General features: G+C 50.1%; 1 protein-coding gene across 1 annotated transcript; it reads left to right on the forward strand.

The window, feature by feature from the left end:
* Nucleotides 1-51: 51 nt before the first annotated feature.
* Nucleotides 52-25235, forward strand: SRD5A1 (steroid 5 alpha-reductase 1). The gene is made up of 5 exons (XM_040493666.1): nt 52-410; nt 11691-11857; nt 15718-15819; nt 17287-17437; nt 23324-25235. The coding sequence occupies exons 1-5, from the start codon at nt 130-132 to the stop codon at nt 23388-23390; spliced, it is 768 nt and encodes a 255-aa protein (XP_040349600.1). The 5' UTR covers nt 52-129; the 3' UTR covers nt 23391-25235.
* The last annotated feature ends 2190 nt before the right edge of the window (nt 25236-27425 follow it).

Below are 27425 nucleotides of genomic sequence, written 5' to 3' on the forward strand. Positions count from 1 at the left end.
GGGGCTCCGCGCCCGGCGTCTGCGGCCCGCGCCGGCCTCAGGTAACCGCACCTCCCGCCCCCTCGCCGCCGCCCTATAAGTTGCCCGGCGCGGACGCCGGGCCATGGGGCGCGCCCGCTGTCCCCCGCGATGGAGCCGGCCGAGGGCTCCCACCTGGACGCGCTCGCCTACCTGGAGTGCGCGCTGGGCTTGCTGGGCTCCGTGCTGCTGAAGCTGGTGCGCTCGGCCTACGGGCGCTACGCGTCTCCGCGCCCCGCCTGCCGCGTGCCGGCGCGGGCCGCCTGGGCGCTGCAGGAGCTGCCCTCGCTGGCCGTGCCGCTCTGGGTGTGCGCCCGCACGGCTGCCGAGCGCCTCCGCCACGCGCCCAACCGCGTCCTCCTGGCCATGTTCCTCGTCCACTACGCGCAACGGTAACCGCGGGCCGGCCCGCGCCCCTCCGCCCGGCTCGCCGCCTGTGCCAGCCCCGGCGCCCTCTCCCGGGGTCCCCTCCTCACTGGTCCCCGTCCCTTCCTTCCTCCGCCCGGTGCCTCCTTCCCCGACCCTCCCTGCTGCACCTCTCCGCTCGCCCTCCCGTGCTGTCTCCCTGCTGTCCCCTCCCCGGTGTCCTCTCGGGCGCCTGGACCCCCTCTCCGTCCCTGCTGCCCTCGCCCTCTACCCCGCATCTTCCAGCTCCTCCCCCGGTGCGTGCGGACGGTTCCTTTAGCGCTGTTAGTCTGGGAGAGTGGGGGAGACGGGTAGAGAGGACTGGAAAGGGAAGAGGACTGGAAAGAAGAGAAGGGCTTTTTTGGTTTTGGTTTTGGTTTTGCAAAACTTTGGTCGAGAAATGGGTGTGTTACACGGTAAGACTGGTCCGTGTTCTCTTCTATGAAGACGAGATTATCTGACCCAAAGGTGAATGCAGATGACCTCAAATTATCTTAGGCAATGGTTTTTGGCTCCTTTTTGTGCTTTTTCCATTTTGGTCTCATTGTAGTGGGTGGAGCTGTTTTTATCCAGCCAAGTGATCACCTGCAAGCTGGAAGCCTAGTTTTCTAGAAGTGCATGCTTGGTGATACCCCCTTTACCATACATGGACTGCATGCACTTGAAGGCATCGTGTGCAGAGACCTTCACCCCTACATTGTGGAAGGGGTCCCAAGACTGTGGGAGTAGCTTTCCAGCCAATGACCTTAAAGACATAAAATCTTTAAGGAGATTTCCAAATGTTTTGGTAATTTAAAATGGCTGTGCCTGAAATCTTCAGGTCTCCCAGTAAGTTGGGGCTCTCTCCAGCGCTTAAGTGTTGACTTTTACACAGCTGAAACAAATGGCTGAACAAAAGTTTCAACTCAAAATTTAAAATTTTTCATTCGGGGGCACCTGGGTGTCTCGGTTGAGCGTCCAACTTCGGCTCCAGTCATGATCAAGGTCCATGAGTTCGAGCCCCACATTGGGGCTGACAGCTCAGAGCCTGGAGCCTGCTTCGGATTCCGTGTCTCCCCCTCTCCCTATCCGTCACCCACTCACGATCTCTCTCTCTCTCTCTCTCAAAAATAAACATTAATTTTTTTTTTTTAATTTTCATTCAGACTTCAAACAGCTGCACAGTTTAAAAGGATGTTCTCGGCATCTGAGAGAGCTGGGTTCACTTACTCTGTAACTGGGGGCAGTTGACTTGACCTCTCTGATTTTGGGTCCCACCTCACAACACCCACTTGATAAATAGGAAAAAGGAAGCATCCGTGTGTGCCCCTCTTCCGGACTATTCTCGCTTCAGGAGTCCCTGGTTCAGTGTGTTCCCCATCTGCATTTATGTAGGTGCTTTAAACAGGCAGAGTCAAATGGTCAACAAAGGCTTTCTGAGTCCTGTGTTCCTGACTCTCCACAATTACTCCTGTAAGCAAAATTGTCGTCCGACTGCTAGTTTTCTTTTGTAACATGTTTGAGCATTATTGCAATTTGAACGTCGGTACAGTTCTCATGTCTGCCTACGTTTCTCCATAAACATGCTGGAACACGTGTCCGTCCATTTTTCTAACGGCCAAAAGCAAGTTCTGGGGTCAGACTGCTATGTGGTCGGGTCAGATCCCAACCACATCACCGGGGGACATGGGATAAGTTACAAAGCTGTTCTGCACCAGGTTTCCCATCAATGAAATGGGCACAGTGATGGTGCCAGCCTGCGGGACCGGCATGCATTTAAATAAAGACAACTCCATAAAATGCCTGCACCGTGCTGGCAAATCTAAATGCTCAGTAGACAGCAACCCCGTTCCATATCACTGTGCAGATGGGCACATGTACATGTACTCCAGATATTGTTCGTGGATGCCTGTGGCCAGTCTCAAGTACCAACAAGAAGTTTCTGAAGACGTGACACTGAAAATGTGTAAAGGGAACACTTTACAGAACTTTGAAAGCCTGTGTTGAGCTTTTTAACTTAAAACATTATGTTTAATTGTTTCTGAACTCACTGTAGTGGGAGACTGGTTGAATGCAGCGTCCCCCGGGGCCAGAGTCACCTTGAGCATGATAGAGCTTGACTAGACCATTCAGATAGGGGAGGCCACTGAGACTCAGAATTTGGGTGTTTTACCAGAGGCTATTGGACAAGAGGGTGTTGAGACTAAGCCCTGATTCCAAAAACAGTGGTTTTAAAAATGACTCCAGAGAATTTGCTAGGTCAGGCATGGGTTTTTAACCGGCTGGGCTATTTCTTTTTCTTTTTTTCTTTTCTTTCTAAAGTTCATTTATTTTTGAGAGAAAGAGACAGACAGAGCATGAAGAGGGGAGGGGCAGAGAGAGAAGGAAACACAGAATCCTAAGCAGGCTCCAGGCTCTGAGCTGTCAGTACAGAGCCCGATGCGGGACTCGAACTCATGAGCAGTGAGATCATGACCTGAGCTGAAGTCAGATGCTTAACTGACTGAGCCTCCTGGGCACACCCCGACCCCCCCACCCCCCGACTTTGTTTTTATGTTTATTTGAGACAGAGAGAGAGCACGAGCCAGGGAAGGACAGAGAGAGGGAGACACAGAATCTGAAACAGGCTCCAGGCTCTGAGCTGTCAGCACAGAGCCCATATTTTCAAGTCCTACATGTTATAGTACATCTATAGCCTGTGGGTTTTGGGACATTTGTTTTCAAATAGGGAAGATCAACATTTTCCATTCTACTCAAGCAACTAATTTATTAAACGGTCATTTGACCTAAGCGAGAGCTCGGAACAGAAACGCAAACAGCATTTAGCACTTGTTGTAAAGCATCCGGCCAACCCAGCCAGCATTTGTGCAACCCCGCCATTTGCACGGGGCCCTGCCCAGGACACAGGACTGAGGAAGACCAGACACTGTGAGCTGCGGAGGCCCTATGCTGAGCTCTGAGATCACCCAGGAGTGAGGCAGGGCCCTGCCCCAGGGAAGTTTTAGCCACCTGAAGGAGTGGGGAGGACCAAAGGCAGGTGCAGAGGCTTTCCCACCGTCAATGGGAAAAGGGGGTGTTTGCTTACAGGAGAGGGGCAGCCCATGTGTCTTCATGCATTTATTCGGCACATGTTTCTGAAGATTGATTAACATACCTGGCACTATACTCATTACTGGGGATGTAGAGACAAGATACTTCCTTAAGGAGTGCAGGAACACAAGACAGAAGAATCTACAGGATCTTCTTGGCAGAAGAGTCAGAGAAGGAGGGGAAGAGGGGATAGGTGTGGGAAAGAACGTCCCGGGGCCCTGAGCACTTCCCCCATAGGCAGGAAAGGACATTTGTAGGCGCATTTTTAATCCATGGCAGACAGCACAGTCCCACAGCCCTGGATGGTTACAGTGTGCACCTGAATCCCGTCTGCACTGAGCTCCCACCCTGATCGCAGGGCTTCTGGGTCCTTGAGGGCTCGGGTGGTATCTTCTCACACCACCCTTGGTTTTGCTGTGCGTGGAGCAGTGCCTGGGGTCCTGCAGGCAAGCGCGCGCTGGCCATTGGCAGTGGTTCCCTGCGGGCACTCACCAAGCATCCGTGCGCCTGCAGAGTCCCTTGGTATGGCTGCCTAGACTGCCCTGGGCCCTCCTGTTCTGCTGCTCTCTGTCCTGCCAAGCAGGTTTTTTCAGTATTCACTGAGCTGCCCTTGCTAATGAACTTCTGCTTCCCACGAGGCAGTGAGTTAGTGAATGAGGGAGTTGCTGGATTTATTCATTCACTTGCCCGTTTAACCGTTGTCAGGAAGTCCCACTTGAGCACATGGCGCTGGTTACCACCGAGGCCCCAGTGACCACCTTTACCCTGAGGCAGAGGGAGAGAGCTGGATGGCCCCCGGAGGGCAGACTTTCAGATGCCCACAAGGCCCTCGTCATCCTAACACCCTCCCCCAAGGTCTGTGCCCAGCCAGATCTGTGACCTTGCAGGACCTCGATTCTGTTGTTAACCCCTGATTGTGATCCCCAAAGAATCTCCCCTACATCGACTCATCCTTTCTCCTGTTCTGTTCTGCTGGTGGCCCCTTGGGGAGAGCCAGGCCCTAGCCTCACTTTTAAATGTGGCATATGCTGGGGCGCCTGGGTGATTCAGTCGGTTAAGCATCCAGCTTTGGCTCAGGTCATGATCTTATGGTTTGTGGGTTCGAGCCCCGCATCGGGCTCTGTGCTGACAGCTCAGAGCCTGGAGCCTGCTTCAGATTCTGTGTCTCCCTCTCTCTCCCTGCCCTCCCCAGCTGGCACTCTGTCTCTCTTTCTCAAAAATAAATACACATTTAAAAAATAAGTAAATAAAAGTGGCATATGGCATGTGTGATGTTAGAAGATGTCAGGAAACACTGGAGGTGGGGGATACACCGAACCCCTGGCCCTTGCCTTGTGGATGCAAATAATTTGAGAGAAAAAAACCTTTTATACAAAAGTATAGAATTACAGGTAGTGAAATATTCATCGTGTCTGTAACCTTGCCTTAAAAGCGCACAGAGCTTAATTAAGTATGTGGCCTTATAGGGATCTGTGCAGTTCGTTGCAAAAGAGTGTTACAGAGGGGAAAAAAAAAAAAAACCCAAACAGGAACTGATCCACATCTTGGAGGTGCTGTAGAATTCAGTGACGTCGAATTGTTAAGAAAAAAAAGTGGTGACAGCCTGTTATTAAAATTAACAACCATTCTCAGTTTTAAACGTCTAAAATGATTAAGTTGACTGTTACCTAAATGGCTGCCAAATCACCAAAAGGGGTGTTTTGTTGTACCTGGGACATGATGTCCAATTGCTTTTATTTCGAGAGTCAAATCACTTGCTGGATGAACATGCTGTTTCTCTTTGCAAAAATAACTACATGTTGTTATTCTAGTTTGCTGGGAAAACATTTCAGGAGATAATTCTCATAGTTCAGTTTGTGAATTACGTGGTCCCACAGCTCATATCTGGATTCGGAAACCTGAAAATCGGGGGCGCCCCGGTGGCTCCATCGGTTAAGCCTCTGACTCTTGATTTTGGCTCGGGTCATGATCTCAAGTTTTGTGGGTTCGAGACCCCCGTCGGGCTCCCGGCTGGCAGCACGGAGTCTGCTTGGGATTCTCTCTCTCTCCAAATGAACAAATCAATAAAACTTTAAAACTATTAAAATAGTAAATAAGTATGTCCGAAAAGAAACATTTATTAACATTTTAGAAACCTGAAAATCATACCTTAAAAGTTTAAAGGATCGTGATTCCAAGTTGTTGCCCAAGTGTTGACGTCTGATGGGGATGCTTCCCCTCAGGTATTTCTCCCTCCGAGCAGACCACACCTAGCACACGGGCGTGGACTTACTGACCAGTGAGTTGGGTTTTGTACGGCATCAGTCTCTCTGGCTCGTAGCCCAAGGAAACACTCCATGCAGCCCAGGGCTTGAGAGGGCGAGGAGCACGGAGCTCTGGTCACCACTGTGCAGCAACCACAGTGACACAGGCTAGCTTTGGTGACCTTTGTTCTTGTTGGTAATCCATTTCCCTTCCCAGGTGTTTACAGAATACTTTCTGTTTTCCTTAACATCCGGGAACTTGCCTGCAGACACTCTGCGTGTCTACTTGTAGTTAGTTTTGCCCGATCCTCCCTGAGCTCTTCCGATGGCGATCACAGACCTTCAGCCTGGGAAGCCTCATTTCTCTCCCTCTTACTCCTCTGGTCTGTTCCAAACGTACGAGGGGCCAGGACTTGCAATCCATGCTGGTATCACATGCAAATACACCTGCAGTCGAAGTATGTGCTCCTTGTAGAAGACTTAGAATCGAAGGAAGCGATTAAAAACCACTTGAAATTTCATCACTTAAAATGCTGACAGAATTCTAGTGTATCCTTTTCCCCCGTCTGCCATTGTCTTCAGGAGGTTTGGGGTTGTCTTTTCAAAGCAGTAAGGATGTATACAGGCATAAACACACAATCTTGTTACCCCCTCCCTTTGTCAATCAGTATAATAACGGCAGTGTCCTTCTGGCTTAGTAGAAACACTTAACAAAAACGACCGTGTCATGTGCCATGGGGTGGCCAGGCAAGGACGGCCCTGGCACCCCAGTCCTGCTTCTCAGTGTGTCCTGTGGATGCAGTAGGTAGAACACCTGGGAAGGTGACATTGCCTGAGTGGGTCTGTCACCGAAGTCACCGTGCTCCTCTGAGCCCCCCGGGTCCCGATCTGTTAAATAGGGTAATAGAAACAGGTTTGAAGTGTTAAAAAAAAAAAAAAAAAAAAGCATGTTGTATAGGATTAGGAGTTACTAGGAACGTTTCATCGGGAACAGTGAGAAACACGTACATCATGCTCTGTGCCCAAGCCTGTAAACTCGCCCAAGTGGGAGACAGACAGGAGCCCCACAGAGATTCTGAAGGCTCCCTGTCCAGCCCCCTCATCAGACGTGTCCCACAGCCCTGGTGGCCCGACAGCCACAGAGATGTGCACGTTTCCGTGGCTAAACACAACTTGATGGAAAGTAAGTACTGTTTCTTTACACGGGACAGAAAGAAAGAAAATAAATAGGATATTGTTACATGGTGGAGAACAAAGCATCAGATTCATTCCCACACTCCATCTGACGAGTTGAAAAACAGAATCTCTTTGTAGCTCCCTGGGACCTTACCGTTTCATATCCTTCAGCTCATTATCAGAACCGAACGTGGATTTGTGTAACACATCACCGAAATAAAGTATTTTTAAGTCTGAGCACGTCACAGTTTGTCTTGCAGATGATTTCGGTGTTCGGGGATTTTCAATTTCTGACTTCATACCTCTTCTCGAAGAGGGGTAGTGTTCATTCCCCACGGTTCCTGCGGAAGGGTGCTTGTGCACGCAGATGAGACACCACGTGAGGGCTGTTGACACGCAGGCCTGTCATCACCGAGGCAGCCTGGGCTCCAGAGCACCGGCTCGCGACAAGTGCCGTGTGGCTCCAGCACACGTGTCCACCTTCCTCACTGAGCCCGGCCCCGCATCTTAAAGAAATCCTACGCCATGATAAGCCGCCTGGGGTCCACTGCAACCCTTCGTTTGCCCTTGTCCGTCTAGAGACTAGATGAAGGTTCGGATAAAATTCATGCCCAGAAGCCCCCGCACCCACCCACCATTTTGGTTCCTAGTGGGCCCAATTCAAAGAAACCCTTTAGGGGCCCCTGGGTGGCTCAGTCGGCTAAGCGTCTGACTTTGGCTCAGGTCATGATCTCGAGGTTCATGAGTTCGAGTCCTACATCGGACCTTGTGCTGACAGTGCAGAGCCTGCTTCAGATCCTTTGCTCCCCATTTCAAAAATGAATAAACATTTATTTAAAACAAAAACAAAGGAAACCCTTTCTGACATGCTGCATGGAGTTCCAAGGCAAAAGAAGTAAAGCTGAAAGGGATAGCCTAAAAGGAGAAAGACAATCCAAAAACTACCAAGATCGAGCAGAGTGCTTCGCCTGGGAAGGTGCGTTGCATCTGAAGACCTCAGGGCCAGGAGCACTTGACCCACGCTGGTGCACGGAGCCTTTCGGAAGGCGGGGGGGGGGGGGGGAGGAAGATGTTATCTCCCCGCTTGAGGTCTGAAGGCATAGGCCGCATCGCCTGAGCCAACGTGTTCTCCTGACCTCGGTGGTTTTATGGCCAGGCCTGTGGACGTCCGGGTCACTGCTGTCCCCTCAAGGGCAGAGATAAGAGAAACAGGAGAGGCCTGTGTCGACCTTTCTGAGGCCCTATTTCCGGTCCTTGCCACTTTTCTGAAATTCACCTTCTTTGAGACTAGAGAGAAGTGAATCCTCTCCCCGGGTCCTTTACGCACGTCCTTTCCGGGCTCCCCCAGGACACTCTCTGGAGCAGATCAGTGCGACTCTCTCTCCCATTGCGTAGCTGAGGACACAGGCGTGCTGTCCCCACCTCGTGGCCCAGACGGACCCCAGACCCAAGGGGCTGGCTGCCTGCAACCTGAGTCCTGGGGTGTGGAGGAAGCGAGCTTTCTGAGGAAGGCAAAGTGACGTTTCCAGAGTGTAACTCCTATTTTCATTTCAGTTGGAGGTCAAAACTGCTTTTTCAGAAAGGGCCAGATAGTGCTTTTTCTAAGCTTTATGGACCAAGGGACAAAGTAAGGGATATGGAGAAAGAGATATTTCACAAGACGTATACTTGTAAAATTCACGCTCTGTTACCTTAGTGTAATTTTTGTAACACAGCTGTGATGGGAAGCATGGAATTCTTTATTTGGTGGGGGGGAGGGGTCACATTCCCTTTTTTGGCCTCAGAGTCAGTGTGCATGCTTCCCAATACCCACAGTAAGCATTCACCCCTTACTGCTGATGGGCAATGAGACTTTAGCTTTGAAAATGTCTTCACGTGTGTGGGTTCTACCAAATATTAATTTCAGTCCACAAGTTTCTCACTTTATTTATTTATTTAGAGAGTGAGTGCACACGAGCAGGGGGCAGGGGGCATAGAGAGAGGGAGGGGGAGAATCTTAAGCAGGTTCCACGCTCAGCATGGAGCCCGACACGGGACTCGATCCCATGACCGTGAGATCCTGACCTGAGACAAAATCAAGAGGCGAGATCACACTTACCTGACTGAGCCACCCAGGCGCCCCGACAAGTTTCTGATTTTAATTTAACGTATTCAGATTGCTCGAAAGGCATCTCTGGAATTCTAGACTCTTCTGCCGAGGGTTGTCCTTCCGAATTCTAGATTCTTCTGCTGAGGTTTGTCCTTCCATGCGTCATTACATCGTAGATGAGTCTCTTCCACTTGGCTGGTGGAAGCTCCTCAATTATACAGTGAAATAGGTTTTGAAATGTTCAAAACACACTGGATTTCTAAGCTCTGGTTTGAGCTGAGAAATCACATCCATTTCAAGTTTCTGTGAGAATAGAGATCTCGCTGCCAGTTTTGATTTCAACGGCACAGAAAGTAGTCTGGCACGACCTGTGGTTCAGACAACGTCCGTTTTTGCTGAAGTGACTAACATAGCATAGGTTTTGCACAAAAGTGATATTTTGCCTTATAATTTTAGGTCGAATTCCCTGAGGAACACTATCAACTCTGCAGCAAAAAAGGCTAATTTCCAGAGCCCTGCGAAACGCAGTAATAGTGGTCGAGGGCCATTTTTCTCATAAAGAAAACGTTCAGTCTTGGCTCTGAACTGAAAATGGTGGTTAGGTCCAGGGAGGGACCATCAGGTTCGCTGCTGACACTGTTAATTCAGTCACACGCAATAGAGTTTGCCGGGAGGCAGGGGGGGGAGGCAAAGTACCTGCTGATCCAGAGGGTGGCTTTCAACACCTGACATTGGCACAGGCTGTGTAAGTCTGCCAAGTTCGTTTCCACCCCCAGCAGCTACAACACCCTAGCAGACCCCACCACGGTTGTACCGAGTCAGTGTTTCCTCAATGGCGGAGACACTGTCACCATCAGTTGCTTCTCGAGGACCATTTAGAGCCAACTCAGCCTCGGCCCCCACTGCTCAGCGGTACGGGCGACACCCGGGACCAGGAAGATGGCTTGCTCAAACGTTGGCCTTGATTTTGGACGGTTTGCTGAACTTCACTCCTGGCGTCCAGACTCCTGGAGCAGCCGTCCTCACCGAAGGGCGATCCCACGCTGCACACCGTTCTGCCATCTGAACGTGCTTCTTGGCCGCAGGCGGCGAGCTCGGGGCTGGCACGTGGCTTTCCTCGGCTAACCGAAGGGGCACCGGGCAGCTTCGGTGCTTGCGGCCTCATTTGCATTTCTTCTGTAAAATTGTGTCCCGCGTTTCCGTTTCCAGTTCTCCGTTTTTTTCTGACCGTCGCTTTCCCGTGTGTCGGGGACAAGGCGGCGGTGACCTCTTAGTCCCGTCGTGCCAACCTCTGGCGTGGTCTCCCGGAGGAGCCCAGGCGTCATTGTGAACCACACCGCTTTGCTGTCCGGAGCAGTAATAAACTTAGCCACACTCCACTGTACCTCCCGAGCACGAAGAGCCCGCTTCCCTGTCTGTGCGGGACACGTGTGCGCCAGTAAGAGAATAAGGTGCGCGGTACAGGGACACAGGCGGCACTCAGAATGCCGCCACACGGTGGTTTGTGGCGCTCCGAGCAGGGACACGGACAGGTGAGGCTTGAGACGCCGCACCACAGACCACGTGCCCCCCCAGCCCCTCCCCCTGTCCCCGGGTCTGCAGGCCTAGCTGGTGAGCAGCCCCAGGCAGGACCCAAGCAAGTGACCATGGCCATGTTGTGGTTTGGTCAATTTTGAGGATTGTAGACCGCGTGTAATCATCACCACATTCAAGATACAGAACGGCTGCGTTCCCGTCCATGTCCCTGTGCCTTTCCAAAGCCATCTCCCTCCCCTGACTCCAGTTGTGCCTGTTAGAACTAACTAAGTCTGCTTCCGTTTCTTTCTTTAAGAGATGGCTATTCAGCCTGTCGGTTTCTCCTTGGGTCAGCTTTGGTCGCCTGTGCCTTTTAAGGATTTTGTGTATGCTGTCCAGATTGTCACATTTATTGGCATAAAGTTGTAGATGACAGTTCTTTACTATCCTCTTAAGGCCCATGGGATGTGTAGTGACGGCCCCTTTCGGTGTATTACGTATTGATGTTACAGAAGGAATTCACACTCCAGTATCGCCTCCTCTTTTCTTCACAAGGGTCACTTACTTGTCCTTACGTTTTCTCTCCCTAAACTTTCAGTAGTGTGCTGGAACAGAGGAATGTGGCCTTTGAGTTACCTGGGTTTACACTTGAGCTCTGTGACCTTGGACTGATTGCTTAACCGCTGTGAGTCCGTTCTCTCTCCCTACCCTCCCCCCACCCCCACCAAGAAGGTGTAATGGTGTTTCCTGTGCGGGTGTCTCTGAGTGCTGTGAGTGGGGTGGTGAGTGCTCAGTGAATACAGCCACTGTGCTGACTGATGACATGATGGTGTCCCCACATCCCACTGCTCAGACTAGAGCAAGGGAGGATCGTGCACATTCCGAGAGCCTCTGGAAGCCTTCGGTTCTCTCTCAGCATGTCTGTTTCCCGTTCTGTATCATTAGAATCCTGAGTTTGCACACCGTGATGAGCATTACTGGAACATGGTGAATTCTTGATTGAGGCATTCTGCTTTGAACATAGTAAATGAGGACGAGTAGTACTGACGACGACTTGTGTACAAGGAAGGAAGCAAGATGAAAAACCCAAGACTTTGAAGAGAATTGCGGAAATGATGTTCTGGACCATCGGTCTGTGTTTTATTTAAATTTGTTTCTGTTTCATGTTTCCTAAGGTCCTTGATTTTCCCGCTTCTCATCCGAGGAGGAAAGCCGATGCCCCTGTACACGTGTACGTTGGCGTTCACGTTCTGTGTCTATAACGGCTACTTGCAGAGCAGATATTTGAGTCAGTATGCGGTGTATGCGGATGACTGGGTCACTGATCCCCGATTTCTAGGAGGTGAGTGTCGCCCCGGTGATGCATTCTGTCGTTCGAGTCATAACTCGGATTGTAACGTCCCGGTGGCTCCTAGATAGAAAGCCCATGCTTGTTGAGCGAGAGAAAAGTCTGTGACGGTCCATGACCTGGCGGCAGGGAGGCCGAGCGCCGGAGGGAGAGTCAGGCGGTCCCAGCAGCAGCATGTGACACAAATGCCTGGTACCATCGCCCTCTCGGCACTAAAAGCACAGATACCTGTCCCTAAAGCGAGCCTGAAAATAGCAGCGGGCAACAGGCTCCAGCAGAGAGAACAGCAGACTACGACTGTGGGGCGTGGACGCTAACTGGCCACGTCATCCAACAGAGTCGTCAAATCAAGCCTCCCACGGTTTCCTCCAGAACACGAGAAGAAGTCAGACTGGGTCGCCTTCCAACGAGGCAGGAAGAGTTTTCTGATTATACTAACTTGAATAAACTCTTAGGTTTGCGAAGTTTTCAATTTTTTACCGTCCTTATCGGTGAATGTAAATTACCGTACATTTTCAAGTCCTAATTATAACCTCGTAAGTTCTGAGCCAAAAGGAAAATAAAACAGCAGCAGTCAAAAAGATTGGCAAGCGTGTGAAAGAATACGTCCTCTCGGGGCTCTTGTGTATAAGGAGATTGCTTCTAAGTTTCAGAGCGCCCCGTGGCTCCCGGCTCCAGCCCCGTGACACGGCCTTCCCCTGTCCGCTGGCCTCTGTCTGCGTGAATGTCTGATCATGGAGAGCCTCACGCTGGGGCGCCGCTTTGTTGATGACGAGGCGTGTTTATGTTTCTCGATCGTATTTTTTTCTGTGACTTGAAATTCTCGCTCATCATGCCTGGGCATCATGGCCGTGGGCGTGTGGCCCCCCCCCCACCCCCGCCAGATGAAGGATGGGCAAGAGAGTCCCCAAGGGGCTCGGCAGCTCCACAAGCCTGTGCCTCCACGAAATGCCAGACCCAGGTTATGTTGTGGGTGCAGTGCCCCCAGATGCTTGCTTTCCTCACCCGCCGTTTGACTACCTGATTTCCTTCTGCCCAACGAGCAAGAGAAGGAGGAAGAATGGGCTGTGGTCGCTGTGGTCGCCCTGTGGAGAAGATCCTGCTCTCTGCCAGGAGCCACACACATGCTTCATGCCGCCCCACGTTCCTGAAAGGGCAGAGATTAGGGTCCTTTCACACGCACAGGGACGATCCGATGGCTAAACACCTGCTCAAGATCTAAACTGAGTAAATAGCAGAGCCCGGGGTTCAGCCATTTCACTGTCCTGGTGCCCCCAGAGCAGGCGGTGAGGGACAAGGGAAGGGAGGTTTTAACGAAGGGATACAGGCTTTAAACGTTTATTTGAGTTTCTCCCGCAAATCATTTCTGTGATGAGTTGTTTGGCTACTTTTGATGAACCACGGCAAAGCAAAAAATCCTCTTGGTATGTGAATTTCAGTGTCGTTTGCAGTAGCAGGGCAGACAGACCCCGTCACCTGCAGGTGTCGCCGAAGCTGGTCTAAAATTAAAGACTCCACTAAATTGTATGCAAACCTCTCAGCTTCTCTACCGTTGAACAGAAGGAATCAGAAATGAAAAAATTATATATAACGGTTGGGAAACAAACAGGGCTACTTTTTGGTGTTATATTTATTTCATAGAGTTTATAGTTTTTGTAAGGAGATAAACATGAAATGACGCGAATATTTAGCAGCATTTATGATTCTTACCGTGAAGAACTAAGCAAATAGCAATAATAGTAATATCCTAACAAAAACTTTTTCAGAGCAGTGAAAGTGGTTAACGTAAAAGATTACATACCAAGACTTTACGATTCCTAAAAACAGTTCAATGTGTAGCTTAGATGAGTGCAAATACTAGCTTTCTTTACCAACCTGGGTGATAAAGGGAGCTTATCTCCGAGAAGAGAAATAAAGTCAAACATGGAATTGTGAGAACATAATTCTTTCTGGAACCACAAACTGCGGGACAGGTCACCTGGAGGTGACATACTGAAATGCAAGACAGGTATCGAATCGACTACAAATTTATGGATCTAGTAAGTGACTTATAATACATATTGCAAAATTTGGTATGAACTCTGTAGAAAAACCTGCCTATAATTGGTGCAATCGGAAGGAAGAAATTTTCCAGAAAATTCCAGAAATGTTCTGGTCCTGGCTGTGGACCAGAATGTGTCACGTGTCCCTGTTGTAACTGACAGATGATTCCATGCCACTGGGATGACTGGGGACTCATTACTGACCAGGCTACTCCAGTTGTATGTTTCCTTGACAATGACTTGAACTCCACCAATATGCACCGTCCCACCTTCGCATTTCTCTAGTGTCAGAGAGTGATCAAACTAAGTCAAGTTATTCCTTTTCTAAAAATTTTTTTTTAACGTTTATTTATTTTTGAGACAGAGAGAGACAGAGCATGAACGGGGGAGGGTCAGAGAGAGGGAGACACAGAGTTGGAAACAGGCTCCAGGCTCTGAGCTGTCAGCACAGAGCCCGACACGGGGCTCAAACTCACGGACCGCGAGATCATGACCTGAGCCGAAGTCAGCCGCTTAACCGACTGAGCCACCCAGGCGCCCCAAGTTATTCCTTTTCTAAAACACTATTGGACATTTTACCTCTTCTTGTTGGAATGAAGACATGTGATACTAATAAATCTCCTTTTTTTAAATTGTTTTTAATGTTTTTATTTTAGTTTTGAGAGACAGAGAGAGACAGCATGAGTCAGGGAGGAGCAAAGAGAGAGGGACACACAGAATCCGAAGCAGGCTCTGGGCTCCGAGCTGTCAGCACAGAGCCTGACGTGGGGCTTGAACCCATGGACCGCAAGATCATGACCTGAGCCGAACTCAGACGCCTAACCGACTGAGCCACCCAGGCGTCCCAATAAATCTCCTTTTTAAGTGATGAACAACCTCTGAAGGCTTTTCAGAGCCAGCGAGGAAACACCCAGGACGCTACTGGATGTCCAGGGAGAGCCGTGGAGCCAGCAGCAGAGGATGCTGTGCGGAGCTGGGGGTGTGACTGGCGAGTGGGCAGGTGGGTGGCAGGCGAGGCCGTGGATGTGCAGGAACCTGTTCCGACAGGGCTATAGAGAAAGAAAAGCGGAGTGCTGGAAATGAGCTACCAGGAACCACCACCCCGGGAGCCCGTGTGCAGCTAGCCCGTCGGGGGCGGGGGCAGCGTGTGACACACGAGGAGGCCAGCCACACCGCGCGTGTTTTCCGCGAGGACCGAGTGAATCTTGTGGGCCGCCCCACGGATGGTGACGCTACCTCTCCCTGGAAAGGAGCCCTGTGCCGGGGTCCTAGGTCGTGTCCAAGCATGCCAGCCCTTAGACGTGGGCCACGAGGTCCACGTGTTTAGGGCAGGTTCGATTACACAGTAGTGGTATTAGAAAAACAGAGCTCTAGGGGCACCTGGGTGGCTCCGTCGGTTGAGGGTCCGACCTCGGCTCAGGTCATGATCTCATAGTTCGTGAGTTCGAGCCCCGCGTCGGGCTCTGTGCTGGCAGCTCAGAGCCTGCAGCCTGCTTCAGATTCTGTGTCTCCCTCTCTCTCTGCCCCTTCCCAACTCTTGCTCTCTCTCTGTCTCTCACAAATAAATAAATGTTAAAAAAAATTTTTTAATGAAAAACAGAACTCTATTTAGCAGACCTAACAGCAGTGCTGTGTAAATTATTTTTCTAAATGAAACATATTAATTATAATGATTTTTACTGTCATTTGTGGCTAACGTGGTTTGCTAATAATGAATAGAACAGATTATAGTAACACCGTTCATTCAGGCTTGGGTTTGTGAATTTCGTAGTTTATTGATTATAATACTCTTGTGTATTTTCTTATCTTTAGGTTTCTGCTTATGGTTAATAGGCATGCTGATAAACATCCATTCCGACCATATCCTGAGGAATCTCCGGAAACCAGGGGAGACTGGATACAAAATACCAAGGGGTACGTACTGAAAAATGGAGAACTGATTCTCAAGTCATTTCACACGATGCCTCACTGTTGCAGTTTTGTCGGGATCCAATAACTAAAGCATAGTATTGGCCGCAGGTTTTTGACATGAGTCACAATTATTGATGGCAATCGCTGTGACCCTTGTTTTATCAGATTCTGGCTAACTGAACGGTTATTAAGGAAAAAGGAAGCTAGTCCTATCTGTGCGACAGCATAGACTAGACAACCAGTCTTCTCTCCGCAAACAATTAAAATCATTGGGTAAAGGTGTTTTTTTCATCTTTTAAAATGCATCCACGTGGTAGGATGGTAAAAAGGAAGTAATAATCATCGAGAGGGCAAAACCTGGGTGAATGTCGGAGGCCAGGGCACGTCTCGTGAGAGTCCATAACCACCAGCGGCCCTCACGTAGGTTTGTGGCCCAAACGTGCACCTCAAGCCGTGAATTAGGACCCACGTGACCCTAGGGAGGTGGTGCCCTCATGCACGTAGCCTGTACAAGCCCAGATCCCTGAGGGGACCTGCCTTTAACCCAGGCCTCAGGGAGCCCGATGGACCACGTGCCACACAGTAAGGGCCACACTCAAAAGTGGCAGAACCCACGAGAACATGTGCTACCACGAGATCTTAGAGTTAATAGAAACAGATCATAAAGTGATTACCTAATTGTTTAATAACTAAGAGAGATTGAACTTATGAGAAAAGGAGTAATATACGATAGAAAGAACTAAGTAGATACAAAACAGAAAGCAAGACAGCTTCTGAAACTGAAAAACGTTAAATACTCAGGAGGTAAAACTAAAATGCCAGGGGCCCATGACCAGGACTGTCTCCACCCCTAGTCTGACTTCTGGCCCCTCTCACCTGCTCTGGTCCTCCTCACGGCCCACCTCCTGCTGTATGCCACGCTTTCCTTGTGCATCATGTTGGGGTTTAATGTTCTAGAACAGGAGGTAGGGTCTTGTCCCGGTTCACCCCGAGCACCTAGAGCAGGGCCTGGTCTGTGATGTAGACTGAAGGGTCTGTGAACATTGAGGAGGGAATGAACGAAGGACGGAAGGAAGGAGTCTGCCCTTGAAAATTATTATTTTCTTCCACTTTGGGTCCAGGGCCCTGTACAGGTCCGTCTTCTTAAGCTGGTTCGTTAATTGTTATCCTGTGTTCTCTGTGTTTACTTGGGTGTTACCAGTGTGATTCATGAACTAGTGAAGGGATTTTAAAAGGGTAGTTTTTTATATTCAGATAAATGCATACCTATTCATACAGGTTTATGCCACCAGAAAGTGTGGTGTGAGACAGTAAAACTAGTAATGTTGGGTGTTTCATTCACTCAAATTCTCTGAGTTGTTTTTCCCGGAGTTGGATTTATGTTCTCCAGGTACGTATCCACTGCTGCCTCGTAGGTCAGTAACATATCACGTTGTCGGAAACGCCTCACTTGCCTGTTTGTCTTTGCAGGAGGCTTATTTGAATACGTAACAGCAGCCAACTACTTTGGGGAGGTGGTCGAGTGGTGTGGCTACGCCCTGGCCAGCTGGTCCATTCAAGGCGTGGCCTTCGCGGCCTTTACCTTCTGTATTTTAGTCTCCCGAGCACAGCAGCACCACCAGTAAGTTCTAAAACACTCTTGGCACATTGCGTCTGTTCTCGGGCCTCATTCTAACAATTTTCAGTTCCATCTTTGAAATGTTAATGTGCATTTGAATTGCCAAAGCCTAGTGTATACCGTGGGTTAGCCGACCAAGCGCAAAACCACACACACGTCCCAAGAATAACCTGTTCCGAGGAACCGACAGGTACACGTCAGCATCATTATTTGCTCCGCCCCTACTCTGAGCCTCCTCAAATTTTTGCCGCTGGGCCTGATAGTCAAGTGAAATGTCAGGCAGGGGACCCGTGGTCTGACTGGGAACCCGCGGTTTACGGTGGAGAATGCTGACCGCCAGGGACAGGGCACAGAGGAGTGCCGTGCTCAGGAAGCCTGACTTGGCCATGCACCTGGCTCCTTCATGCAAGCGTCCTGTGCCCTGCAGCCCCGCGGTCCCTGTCAGGCTCCCGGGCTCTGTGCACCCTCGAAATCACGTTGTTTTCCAAAGTGCAGGGCCATAACCTCTATCCAGTCCCCAGAAGGGCCTGTCACCATTTGACCAACAGGAATGCATATAAAACAGTCCAAGGCTGTTAAAGCTGACGTGAACTTAGGGAGCGCCTTGCCCATCCAACACGCGAAGAGATGAGGCTCCGTGAACGAAGCCTCAGGCTTCCTGGAAGGGAGACATCTCGGGGGGCGCCTGGTTGGCTCAGTTGGTTGAGCATCCGACTCTTGATTTCAGGTCAGGATCCCAGGGTCATGGGATTGAGCCCCATGTCCGGCTCTGCACTGAGTGTGGAGCCTGCTTGAGGTTCTCTCTCTCTCTCTCTCTCTCTCTCTCTCTCTCCCCCCCCCTTTCTCCCCCCTCCCCTTTGCCCCTCTTCTCTGTTCATGCTCTCTCTCTCTCAACAAAACAAAACAAAAGATTAGAAGGGAGAGATCTCAGGCCTTCCCCTGATGCCACAGCGATGATGGAAATATGGCACAGGCACTCACCCTGGTGCCCACGTCGATCGCTCGTGCCCTCCGAGCTAGACAGGGCGCTGCCCTGCTTCCCTGGCTTTGGTCACCCAAAAACATTTCCTGGAGGCCTTTGATGCTGGCAGTCATCCGTAGAGATGCAATGTTGTCTTCCTTCATGGCGTTTGTCACCGCTCGGGAATGAGGAAGAAGGAAAAAGCCGACAGAAGAATAGATTGGTATCATGGCATAGTGGAAAACACACAGACTTTTTAGAGCCAGAGCTCCCAGGTTTCTTTCCAGGCTCACCACGTATTTAAAGATGCAGAGGATTATTACCGGAGACACTGACGAGAACGGGCAGAACTGGACTGTCGGTTTAGCTGATATTTGTGGACATTTCCCCGGAAGCATGCGAGTTGAGACCAGAGGAGCACTACCCCACGTGGCCAGGTGCTCCGTTGTGCCCCATACCGACAGCAGGGACCTGGGCCCAGGACCCGTCTTCATCCAGAGCTGCTGAGAAGGACGGGGGCAGAGAAGAGCCCCCACCATGGAGGGCTCAGGAGGGGGACGCACTGTGAAAAGTGGCCAAAAACAGGATGATTTGCTATGATGGCTTGAGTTGTGTGTCCCCCTCCCCGAAATAGGTTGCCATCCTAACCCATGAGAGTGACCTTATTTGGCAATAGGGGTCGTCACAGATGTAATTCGTTAAGGGGAGGTCACACTGGAGTAGGACTGGTGACTTTACCAGGAGGGAAGTCAGGACACGCACACAGGTCACGTGAAGACATGCGGACGGCCGTGGGAGGGTGCAGGCAGGGGATGCGCTGACACCACGAACTGAGGCTGCCAGAAGCCGGAAGCTGGAAGAGGCAGAGCTTGGGAGGGAGGACAGTCCTGCCCACCACTCCACCTCAGACTTCTGGCCTCCGCACCTGGGAGAGAATACATTCCTGTTGCTTGAAGCCCCCCAGGGTGTGGTCCTTTGTCACAGAAGCCCCAGGAAATGGGACACCAGCCTTTCAGCCATTTAAAATCAATTGGGCCAGAACTGAAGGCAACACGTATGAGTTCTGAAGCCCTCCTTCCTCCTCTGCCGATGATGCCACACCAGGATGCCTTCAGATCTCGTGCTGATGCAGAATGCGTCTTTCGTAGAAAGCATTTCGTAGAAAAATAACAGTGACCACAACAGTCAGTGGATCTTGGCCCAGCCTGATGGTCCTGTGTTGCTGGGGACCTCTCCTCCCCTCCTCCCCTCCTCCCCTCCTTGTTCTTCCTCTTCCCCCCTCCCCTCCCCCTTCCTCCTCCCCCCTTCCCCCCCCCCCCCTCCCGCTCCTCCTCCCCCCCTTCTCCCCCTCCTCCCCTCCCTCCTTCTCCCCTGGCAGGGGCCCGAGACCACCTTCTCATGAGTAGCATCACCTCTGGAGGAAGATGCTATTCTTGAATGTTTGTTACATTAGACAGTAAGAAGCAAATATTGGCTAGTTTCTAATAGTAGAAGCACATGAGATAATACTGATATTTTAAGAAATTGGATCAGAGGGAGATTGAACAAAGAGCATGCCAGGTCAGTTGTAAAGATGTTTTCTCAAATGAAAACAGGAAAATCTCTCTTCAACATTTGAATAGGAAACATATAGAAACAGAAATAAATCATTTCATTTTCCAAATGAAAGTCTAGGGTACTAAAAACCCAAATGTATTCTTGGCGGAAAGCTTCATGAGTTGAAAGGGCTCTTTTTCATTCATTCGCTACTTATGTTGATGTCCGTACAAACCCGATTTTAATTGCTGAAAAACTAATGAATTCAGCTTAGTGGCAGTATGTTCAGAAATGTTGGATTTATAAGCTGAGGACAAAATAAAAGCTATCCTTTTTTTTCCTTTATTTTATTTTATTTTTTTTTAATTTTTTTTTCAACGTTTATTTATTTTTGGGACAGAGAGAGACAGAGCATGAACGGGGGAGGGAGGGGCAGAGAGAGAGGGAGACACAGAATCGGAAACAGGCTCCAGGCTCCGAGCCATCAGCCCAGAGCCCGACGCGGGGCTCGAACTCACGGACCGCGAGATCGTGACCTGGCTGAAGTCGGACGCTTAACCGACTGCGCCACCCAGGCGCCCCTTTTTTTTCCTTTAATAATCCAATGAACCCAGCTAATTAAACTAAAAGAAAACAATCCATGGGGCCCTTCCGAGCACTGTATTTGACTTATTATAATGTTCTCAAAGCAGTATTTTACTAAACGAATTTATTTCTATAATTAGATGTGAGGGATTTAAATTCACAGATAATTTACCGATAATTAAGCTCTAGGTCGGAAACATCGGGTCAGCTGTGCCAAGTTGCTAGCAAACTGTTTTGAGGGCAAAATGTCAAGGAATTAGAAAGACGGCTGTTTTCATACCGTTCTCTTCCCCGCCAGCCCCTAGCAGCCGTGCTCATTAGTGGAGCGACGTTCTTGGTGCCCAAGCTTCTGCTGCGTCCCTCCAAGTGTGCTAGCCTGTGTGCAGATGTTTGCTTGTTCACACCAAAGTCCTGCAAGTTGGAGGCCAGCCGTCGAGGGCAGCCTTGGAGAAGGGACTCTGTTGAAATAAAATAAAGAAATATGCAGTGTTTCCCCAGTAAGGTTTTTTTTTTAATGTTTATTTATTTTTGAGAGAGAGAGAGACTGCAAACAGAGGAGGGACAGAGAGAGAGGGAGGCACAGAATCCAAAGCAGGCTCCAGGCTCCGAGCTGTCAGCACAGAGCCCAACTCAGGGTGACAACCCACGAGCTATGAGATCATGACCTGAGTCGAAGTTGGACTTTGAGCCGCCCAGGTGCCCTCATCCCATTAAATTTAATGTCACTTAGAAAAATGAAGTCAGCACGTCTTCAAGACACTACGACAGATGGCATAATGACCTAAACATATAAGGACACACCAGAATAGGTTTATGAAAGACTTCCTCTCTCACAGCTCCCATCACCAGACTTTAACAGAAGACGTGACTTGTGAGCACTTGGAGGACACTTCCTGTCTTCTCAGTGGCCTGTGTCCACCAGGGGAAGACTTCTTCAAGAGGAGCTTGGGGACACTTTGGCTGTTTGTGAGCCGGAAAAACAGTCAATGCTTTAAAGAATAACTTAGTAGACACCAAATGTGATGCAGTGGGCATCCGTTCGTCAGGGGCATCTCACTTTCCACCCTAGTTCGGGCTCAGCGAGGATAAAATCAAGACAAAAAAATTCATGTCGGTGTCACCTAAGCGACACCTTCGATTCTAGGGACAGAACAAGGGAGAAAAAGAGTAGAAATGGTGCTGCCCTCCCTTTAAAAAGACTGATACATACGCACGTCTATGTATCTCAAGATACAGTCTCTCGAGGTGGATTTAAGATCCCAGGGATGTACGCGAATGAGAGAAGCGGAATCATTTTAACAAAGTAAATTTTATTTCTATATGATGGTTTCTGTGAGATGAATTTAACACATTTGACAAGCCCGTCCATCCTCATCGGGGGAGAAAAGTCTGACGCAGTCCGACGTCATACGGAGCTCAGCCGCTCATGCGACAATCCCGTGGGCATGCGTGGGCCTTGCTGCCCTGGTTTCGCGGATTTTGAACTGCCCTTTGCTCCCGTGCACAGTGCGTGGCGCTGCTGAAGGTCCCGGGTCCTAGCAGGCCTGGTCCGTTCGGCTTCTGAATAACGTAGATTTCTCGCAGATCTAGAGGCCAGAGGTCTGGGGTCAGGGGCCAGGATGGTGGAGTTCTGGTGAAGGCCACTCTGGGTTGCGGAGGGTACCGTCTCTCTGTGCCCTCGCGTGATGGGGGTGGGGGGTGGGGGGGACCGGAGGACAGGATCCCATTCCTGAAGGCTCCACCTCCCAAAGGCCCCACCCCCTCATACTGCAACAACAGGCACTGGGTGTTTAACATATGAATTTGAGGGGGGGAAGGGGGGGGGGACATGTGCAAAGGGCGGCACAGGCCCCCAAGAACCTCTGTACCCAGAGAGCATGCGGCACCTTTTCCCGTACTTGGCGTTGCAGTCGTGAGCGCCCCACGCTGAGAGGCAGGCGCCCTTGTCTCCAGGCAGGTCACTGATGTGGAAGAGAAGGGCTGTGACCGTGGCCTCGCGACAGAAGTGACGCTTGCTCCAGAGTCCACCCACCAGCTTCCCACTCGGTGGCTTCCCGGCCGTTGAAAGCGCACCCAGCAGGCAGACACGCTGGGGCGCCCCGTTTGCAGACTGAGCGTGAAACTTACCTGAAACCGGCAGATTTTGCCGATTCCCTGGCCGCTGGCTGTTGCCACCTGTTTCTGCCCTGTAAACAAACAGTCGCTTTCCACCATGAGTTTATCTGTTGTGCTTATGGAAACTCCTTCTCTTCTGCCCATTTCTCCATCTCCTCAAGTTACTTGAGGTTTTCACTCCATCCACTTAGCCGCCACCCTCCCCAGCCAGCCAGTACCGTGGAACCAACGGGCGTCAGCCTGGCTGGTGTCATTCATACCAAAACTGAAAATACCTGTTTGTTCCGAGTGCAGGGTCCCGTTGCGTTCTCCCAGCTTTGTCTGAGAGCCCCCGGGGCGCGTGGCTGGGCGCACATCTCCCCCACCCTGGTCTGGAGGCACTGTCCTCTCCTGGGGAGACTTCCTGCGGGAATCTGAGTCACCACAAGTGCCGGTCCTCTGCCCCAGTCTGCATGCTCCCGGGGTCTGCAGACCTTGCCCCCCCCCCCCCGCATTGATCGGCACCCTCACACGCCAGTAACCTTCGTGGCCAGCATGAATCCTGCTTTCGCGACCCAGGCAGAATCAAACTGTGCACCTGAAATGCCGAACTTTTTATTACTACTTTTAAAAATCTCTGTACTCCTGCATAATGAAAAGTGACAAAATCATTTCCTTTTCTTAGTGTGTTTTTTTTTTGTGTCTGATTTTAGGTGGTACCTTGAGAAATTTGAAGATTATCCAAAGTTCAGGAAAATTATAATCCCGTTTTTGTTGTAAATTTGTTGTCAGTGGATGGTCTCCGACTTGCCGCGTTTCAGTGATGTTTCTCTAGGGATCGTGTAAATGAATTGCTTTCTGTCATTTTCCTGTTCCTTCATCCGTTTCAAGATTTGCTCTAGGAATGTGTTCCTGGTAAGTGCGTAAGCTGCCTAACACCAAGCTAATGAGACTGAAATGCAGGCTGGAGTAGCGGGTTGCACGCCGGCTCGAGAATCTGCAGCTCTGGGTCATCCCCGCTGACCACTTCTCGGATTTTGGAGTCTCCTCTTTTGGCTGCATACAGCTAAGTGAGCACAAGACCAGGATTACGAGCCATTTCTGATGGCCTCCATGGACTGAAACATGTCACTGCCCCTGTACTACCCATTCCAACCGTCAGTTCAAGGCCGGAGGTGATGTCGCCCCCTCCCCTGATAAAGGCAGAACTGTCTCCATGGTCCCGCTCACCCCGCTGGGTCAGGGAGGCCAGGGGGCACCCAGAGTGGTCCCAGCCCCAGGGAAATGTCCAGGCTCTCATTGGGGTGCTGCGCAGCAGAGAACTTGGGGGCAGAGAGAGGAGACACAGGGCCAGCTGAGGCCTGGACAAGAGGCCTCTGGCACCTGCAGCATCCTGGCTCCCCGGGCGACTAGACTACAGGGCAGGGGGCTGTGTGCACTCAGGTAAAGGGTAAGGCTCTCTGTCCCCCACGGAGAGGACTTCTTGGAGGCCCGGGTGGGAGCAGGGAGCCCTTGTGCTGATCACCACAGGCACCAGCGGTCTCTGGTTTAAGATGACTTTTCTCCCTTCCAGGCAGAACTAGCAAGTTTTAAAGCACTTTTTTCTCAGTACCCTCAGTATCCCAAAACAGTATCTTGAAACAGAATGTCTTACTCTAGATGCCCTTGAGAGGTCCGCGGAGGTAAATCATAGGAATAAAATGGACCACATACTGCCTGATATGTAAAAGATATCTCAGAAGGCTGAGAATCTGTAAAAGAAATCTAACAGAAGGCTACTAAATCTCTGGGCCGCTCTGTGAAGCTCTGATGGGACATGTGGCGGAGGTCCCCTCCTGGCTGTGGCAGCAGTGCCTCAGTGGCCACCGCGTCTGTGGAGCTAGAATCTGCAGGAGCAGGGGAGGAAGGAGGAGACTGTTCACTCTGATCCGCTGACCTGCTAGCTGGGTGGCTGGGGGCACCAGAGCATGTCCAGAGCATGCGCGGCCCCAGAGCCCCCCATGGGCTCCCCGACCCCTCTCCTGGCTGACCCTCCCAGCCACGGTCTCGCCCCTCTCGAGGTTTTATGTAGGAGCCATGTTCTCGGTGTTAGTGATTTGTGGAGTCTTCGTTTGATTTCAGAATTACGCAGCCAACGTCTCCGATGGAACTATGCTTCATTGTAACTGGGGACAGAACGTTTTTGAAGAGAAATTTTGGTATTCGATGCACTTCGTTCCTTTTTCTGAGCCTTTTCCAATTACTTGAGAACACGAAGCAATAAATATCTTGGATCTCCTCGGGAAAACTCAAAAGTCCAAGCAAGTCACGATGGATTTGGGCTGCTGTGCTCTGGAAGGCGCACGCGGCCGGGAGAAGGATGCTAGTCTGAGAGCCGGAGAAGCTCGCTGTGATGTTTTTCTCCTTTTGTGAACGGCCCGAGCGAAGGAATGCTTGGGTTGACTCAGGCTTTGATGTGTGGTTCATGCTTTCACCCGCCCGCACTGGGTGGACGATTGATAGGAACAAATCTTCCATCTTGTCTCTCCGCCCTCCCTCCATTTCCTAAAAACTGCCACTTAGCAAATTGTCATCAATTACTGTGTTAATCATAACAAGGAGATTAATAAAATTACTTCAAGCCCAGTCGTTTTGTGTTCAGGGTTACTCCAGTGTCTCGGCACGTCTTCACTCCACAAACTCACGCCGTATCGTTGTGCTGAACCCGGACACCTGCTTCTCCTCGATGTCCCCATTCCATCGTATCAGACACGATGACGCGTCTCCGGTCCTCGGCGGAGCTGAGGGACACTCTGTAAATGCCGTGCCTGCCTGTTCAGGTAGTTCTTCGGTATCTGACGGTTTGCTCATTGTGGATGACAGTGCGTCGCCAAGCACGTTTTGTAACGAGGGTAAATGAGCACCATCGGTGTTCATGTGTTTGTCCTGCCAGCCCAGCCTCTGGGGGCATTTTGTGCATCCCTGCCATTCTCTCCGGTTGAGCTCCGGTTCTGGAGCGTCACCGTTCCACCATCCACAAACCTGTCACGTTCTTGTTTAGCGGTACTTGAGGCTGTTGTTTCTGCTGTCGCTTGCTGCCTATAGTAACAAGAAATTCGAGAACAATGCTGATTGTCAGGATTCTTGTGCGATTTTAACAGCAGTGCCATTCTGTGAGATTACGGTTTAGAACGTTTCTTTTATTTTCTTACTTGGTCATTGGTCTGTTTTCTACTGGAGCCAATGGAATTGTTTCTTTGCTTTAAAAAAAAATCTGCAATATTTCTCTTGAGATTTTCAAGGGGACTGCATACACATCAGAAATGAGAAAGAGGGCTTTCCGTCAGGTGCAGAGGGGGAAGGCAAACTGAGAACACACCCACATGGGACGCTGATCTTGTGGGTTTTCTTCATTAAATGTTCTCTGCATGTCCTTTATGATGGTGATTTCCTCTGTGTCTCCTGACTTCCTATTTGCTTATCTTCACTGTTCTAATTTAGGGGAAATCTTTTCATCGTGCTCATAACTGCTCGGGAGGACCACCTCAGTCATCTGTTTGCCTAGCAGGTGTATTTGTAGCTTTTAAGGCTGTGTGTTTCTGCTCCGTGACACTTCCTAAGGTTTTGCAGGTTTTTTTTTTTTTAACACATTAAATTACTTTTGAGAGAGAGAGAGAGACACAGAATCTGAAGCAGGCTCCAAGTTCCGAGCTGTCAGCACAGAGCCCGAGACGGGGCTTGAACTCACAAACGTGAGATCATGACTTGAGCCAAAGTCGTTTGCTTAACCCACTGAGCCCTCCAGGCGCCCCTGCACTTCCTAGAGTTTAATGACCTTCCTATAATTATGACCCTAAATAGTCAAGCTGTACTTGTTAGGTTTGTCTCAATCTCACTATTTCTAGGAAATTCATTTTGGTTTGAAAGGGTGCTTTTTTTCTTCTCAACCGTTTGAGAGATTTCACTGAAAGGTTTTTCTTCTTTTTCACACATGTGGATACAGTAGAGATCATTTTCTGTGAAAACTCTCCCGCGCAGATTTTGAGTTTTCCTTCTGTGGCCTCAAGCTCTTCATAACAAGGCTGTTCTCCAAAGCTGATGCTGTTTGTTCTGTCGTGTGTTAATTCAGAGATATTGACCCCATTGTTAAACTTGTCTGCAACCTTATTTCTCTTCCAGGTCAGATTTCCCTTGTGTGTCTAATAGTTTTTGCTTTGTGTTTTGCTGCTGGCATTCTGCAAAACTTTTCATCCACCCTGTTATCGATGTGAGATAATCTTCCCGCTGAGTGCTGCCCTCCTGGGATCCGGCTTTGCTCCGAATACTGCCATGCTATGGCTTTCGTTGGCACATTCACCCGGCGTTTCCCGGCCCTTCCAAGCACTCAGATTTGTTTCGTTTTCTTTAACAACACAAGAAACAGACTTGGCCGTGGAATAAGCTGGCTCAGATTCTCTCATTAACTGCGATACTGAAATGTCCTTTTATCGTGTTTTCTATTTTTAGTATTTGTAACTTCCTTTTTTAAAAAATTTTCTATAGTGACTTAGGGAAATATTTCCTTTAAAGAGGCACCCGTGTCTGACTCTTGATTTCGGCTCAGGTCACCATCTCACGGTTAACAAGTTCCAGTCTCGCATCGGGCTCCACGCTGACAGTTCTGAGCCTGCTTGGGATTCTGTCTCTCTCCCTCACTCTCTGCCCCTCCCCCTGCTTGTGTGTGCACGTGCATTCTCTCTCTCTCTCTCTCTCTCTCTCTCTCTCTCTGTCTCTCAAATACACTTTAAAAAAGGCAACATTAGGAATGGTTTTTATATTTTCAGGAGTACATTTAAA

The sequence above is a fragment of the Herpailurus yagouaroundi genome, unplaced genomic scaffold, assembly GCF_014898765.1.
Source record: "Herpailurus yagouaroundi ecotype Mexico unplaced genomic scaffold, PumYag 29, whole genome shotgun sequence".
Classification (NCBI taxonomy): Eukaryota; Metazoa; Chordata; class Mammalia; order Carnivora; family Felidae; genus Herpailurus; species Herpailurus yagouaroundi.

Coding starts and splice junctions, on each gene's coding strand:
- SRD5A1 (XM_040493666.1), top strand. CDS start 130: ATGGAGCCGGCCGAGGGCTCCCACCTGGACGCGCTCGCCTACCTGGAG. Junction 15,820..17,286: donor TGGATACAAAATACCAAGGG/GTACGTACTGAA, acceptor TTGTCTTTGCAG/GAGGCTTATTTGAATACGTA. Junction 17,438..23,323: donor CGAGCACAGCAGCACCACCA/GTAAGTTCTAAA, acceptor GTCTGATTTTAG/GTGGTACCTTGAGAAATTTG.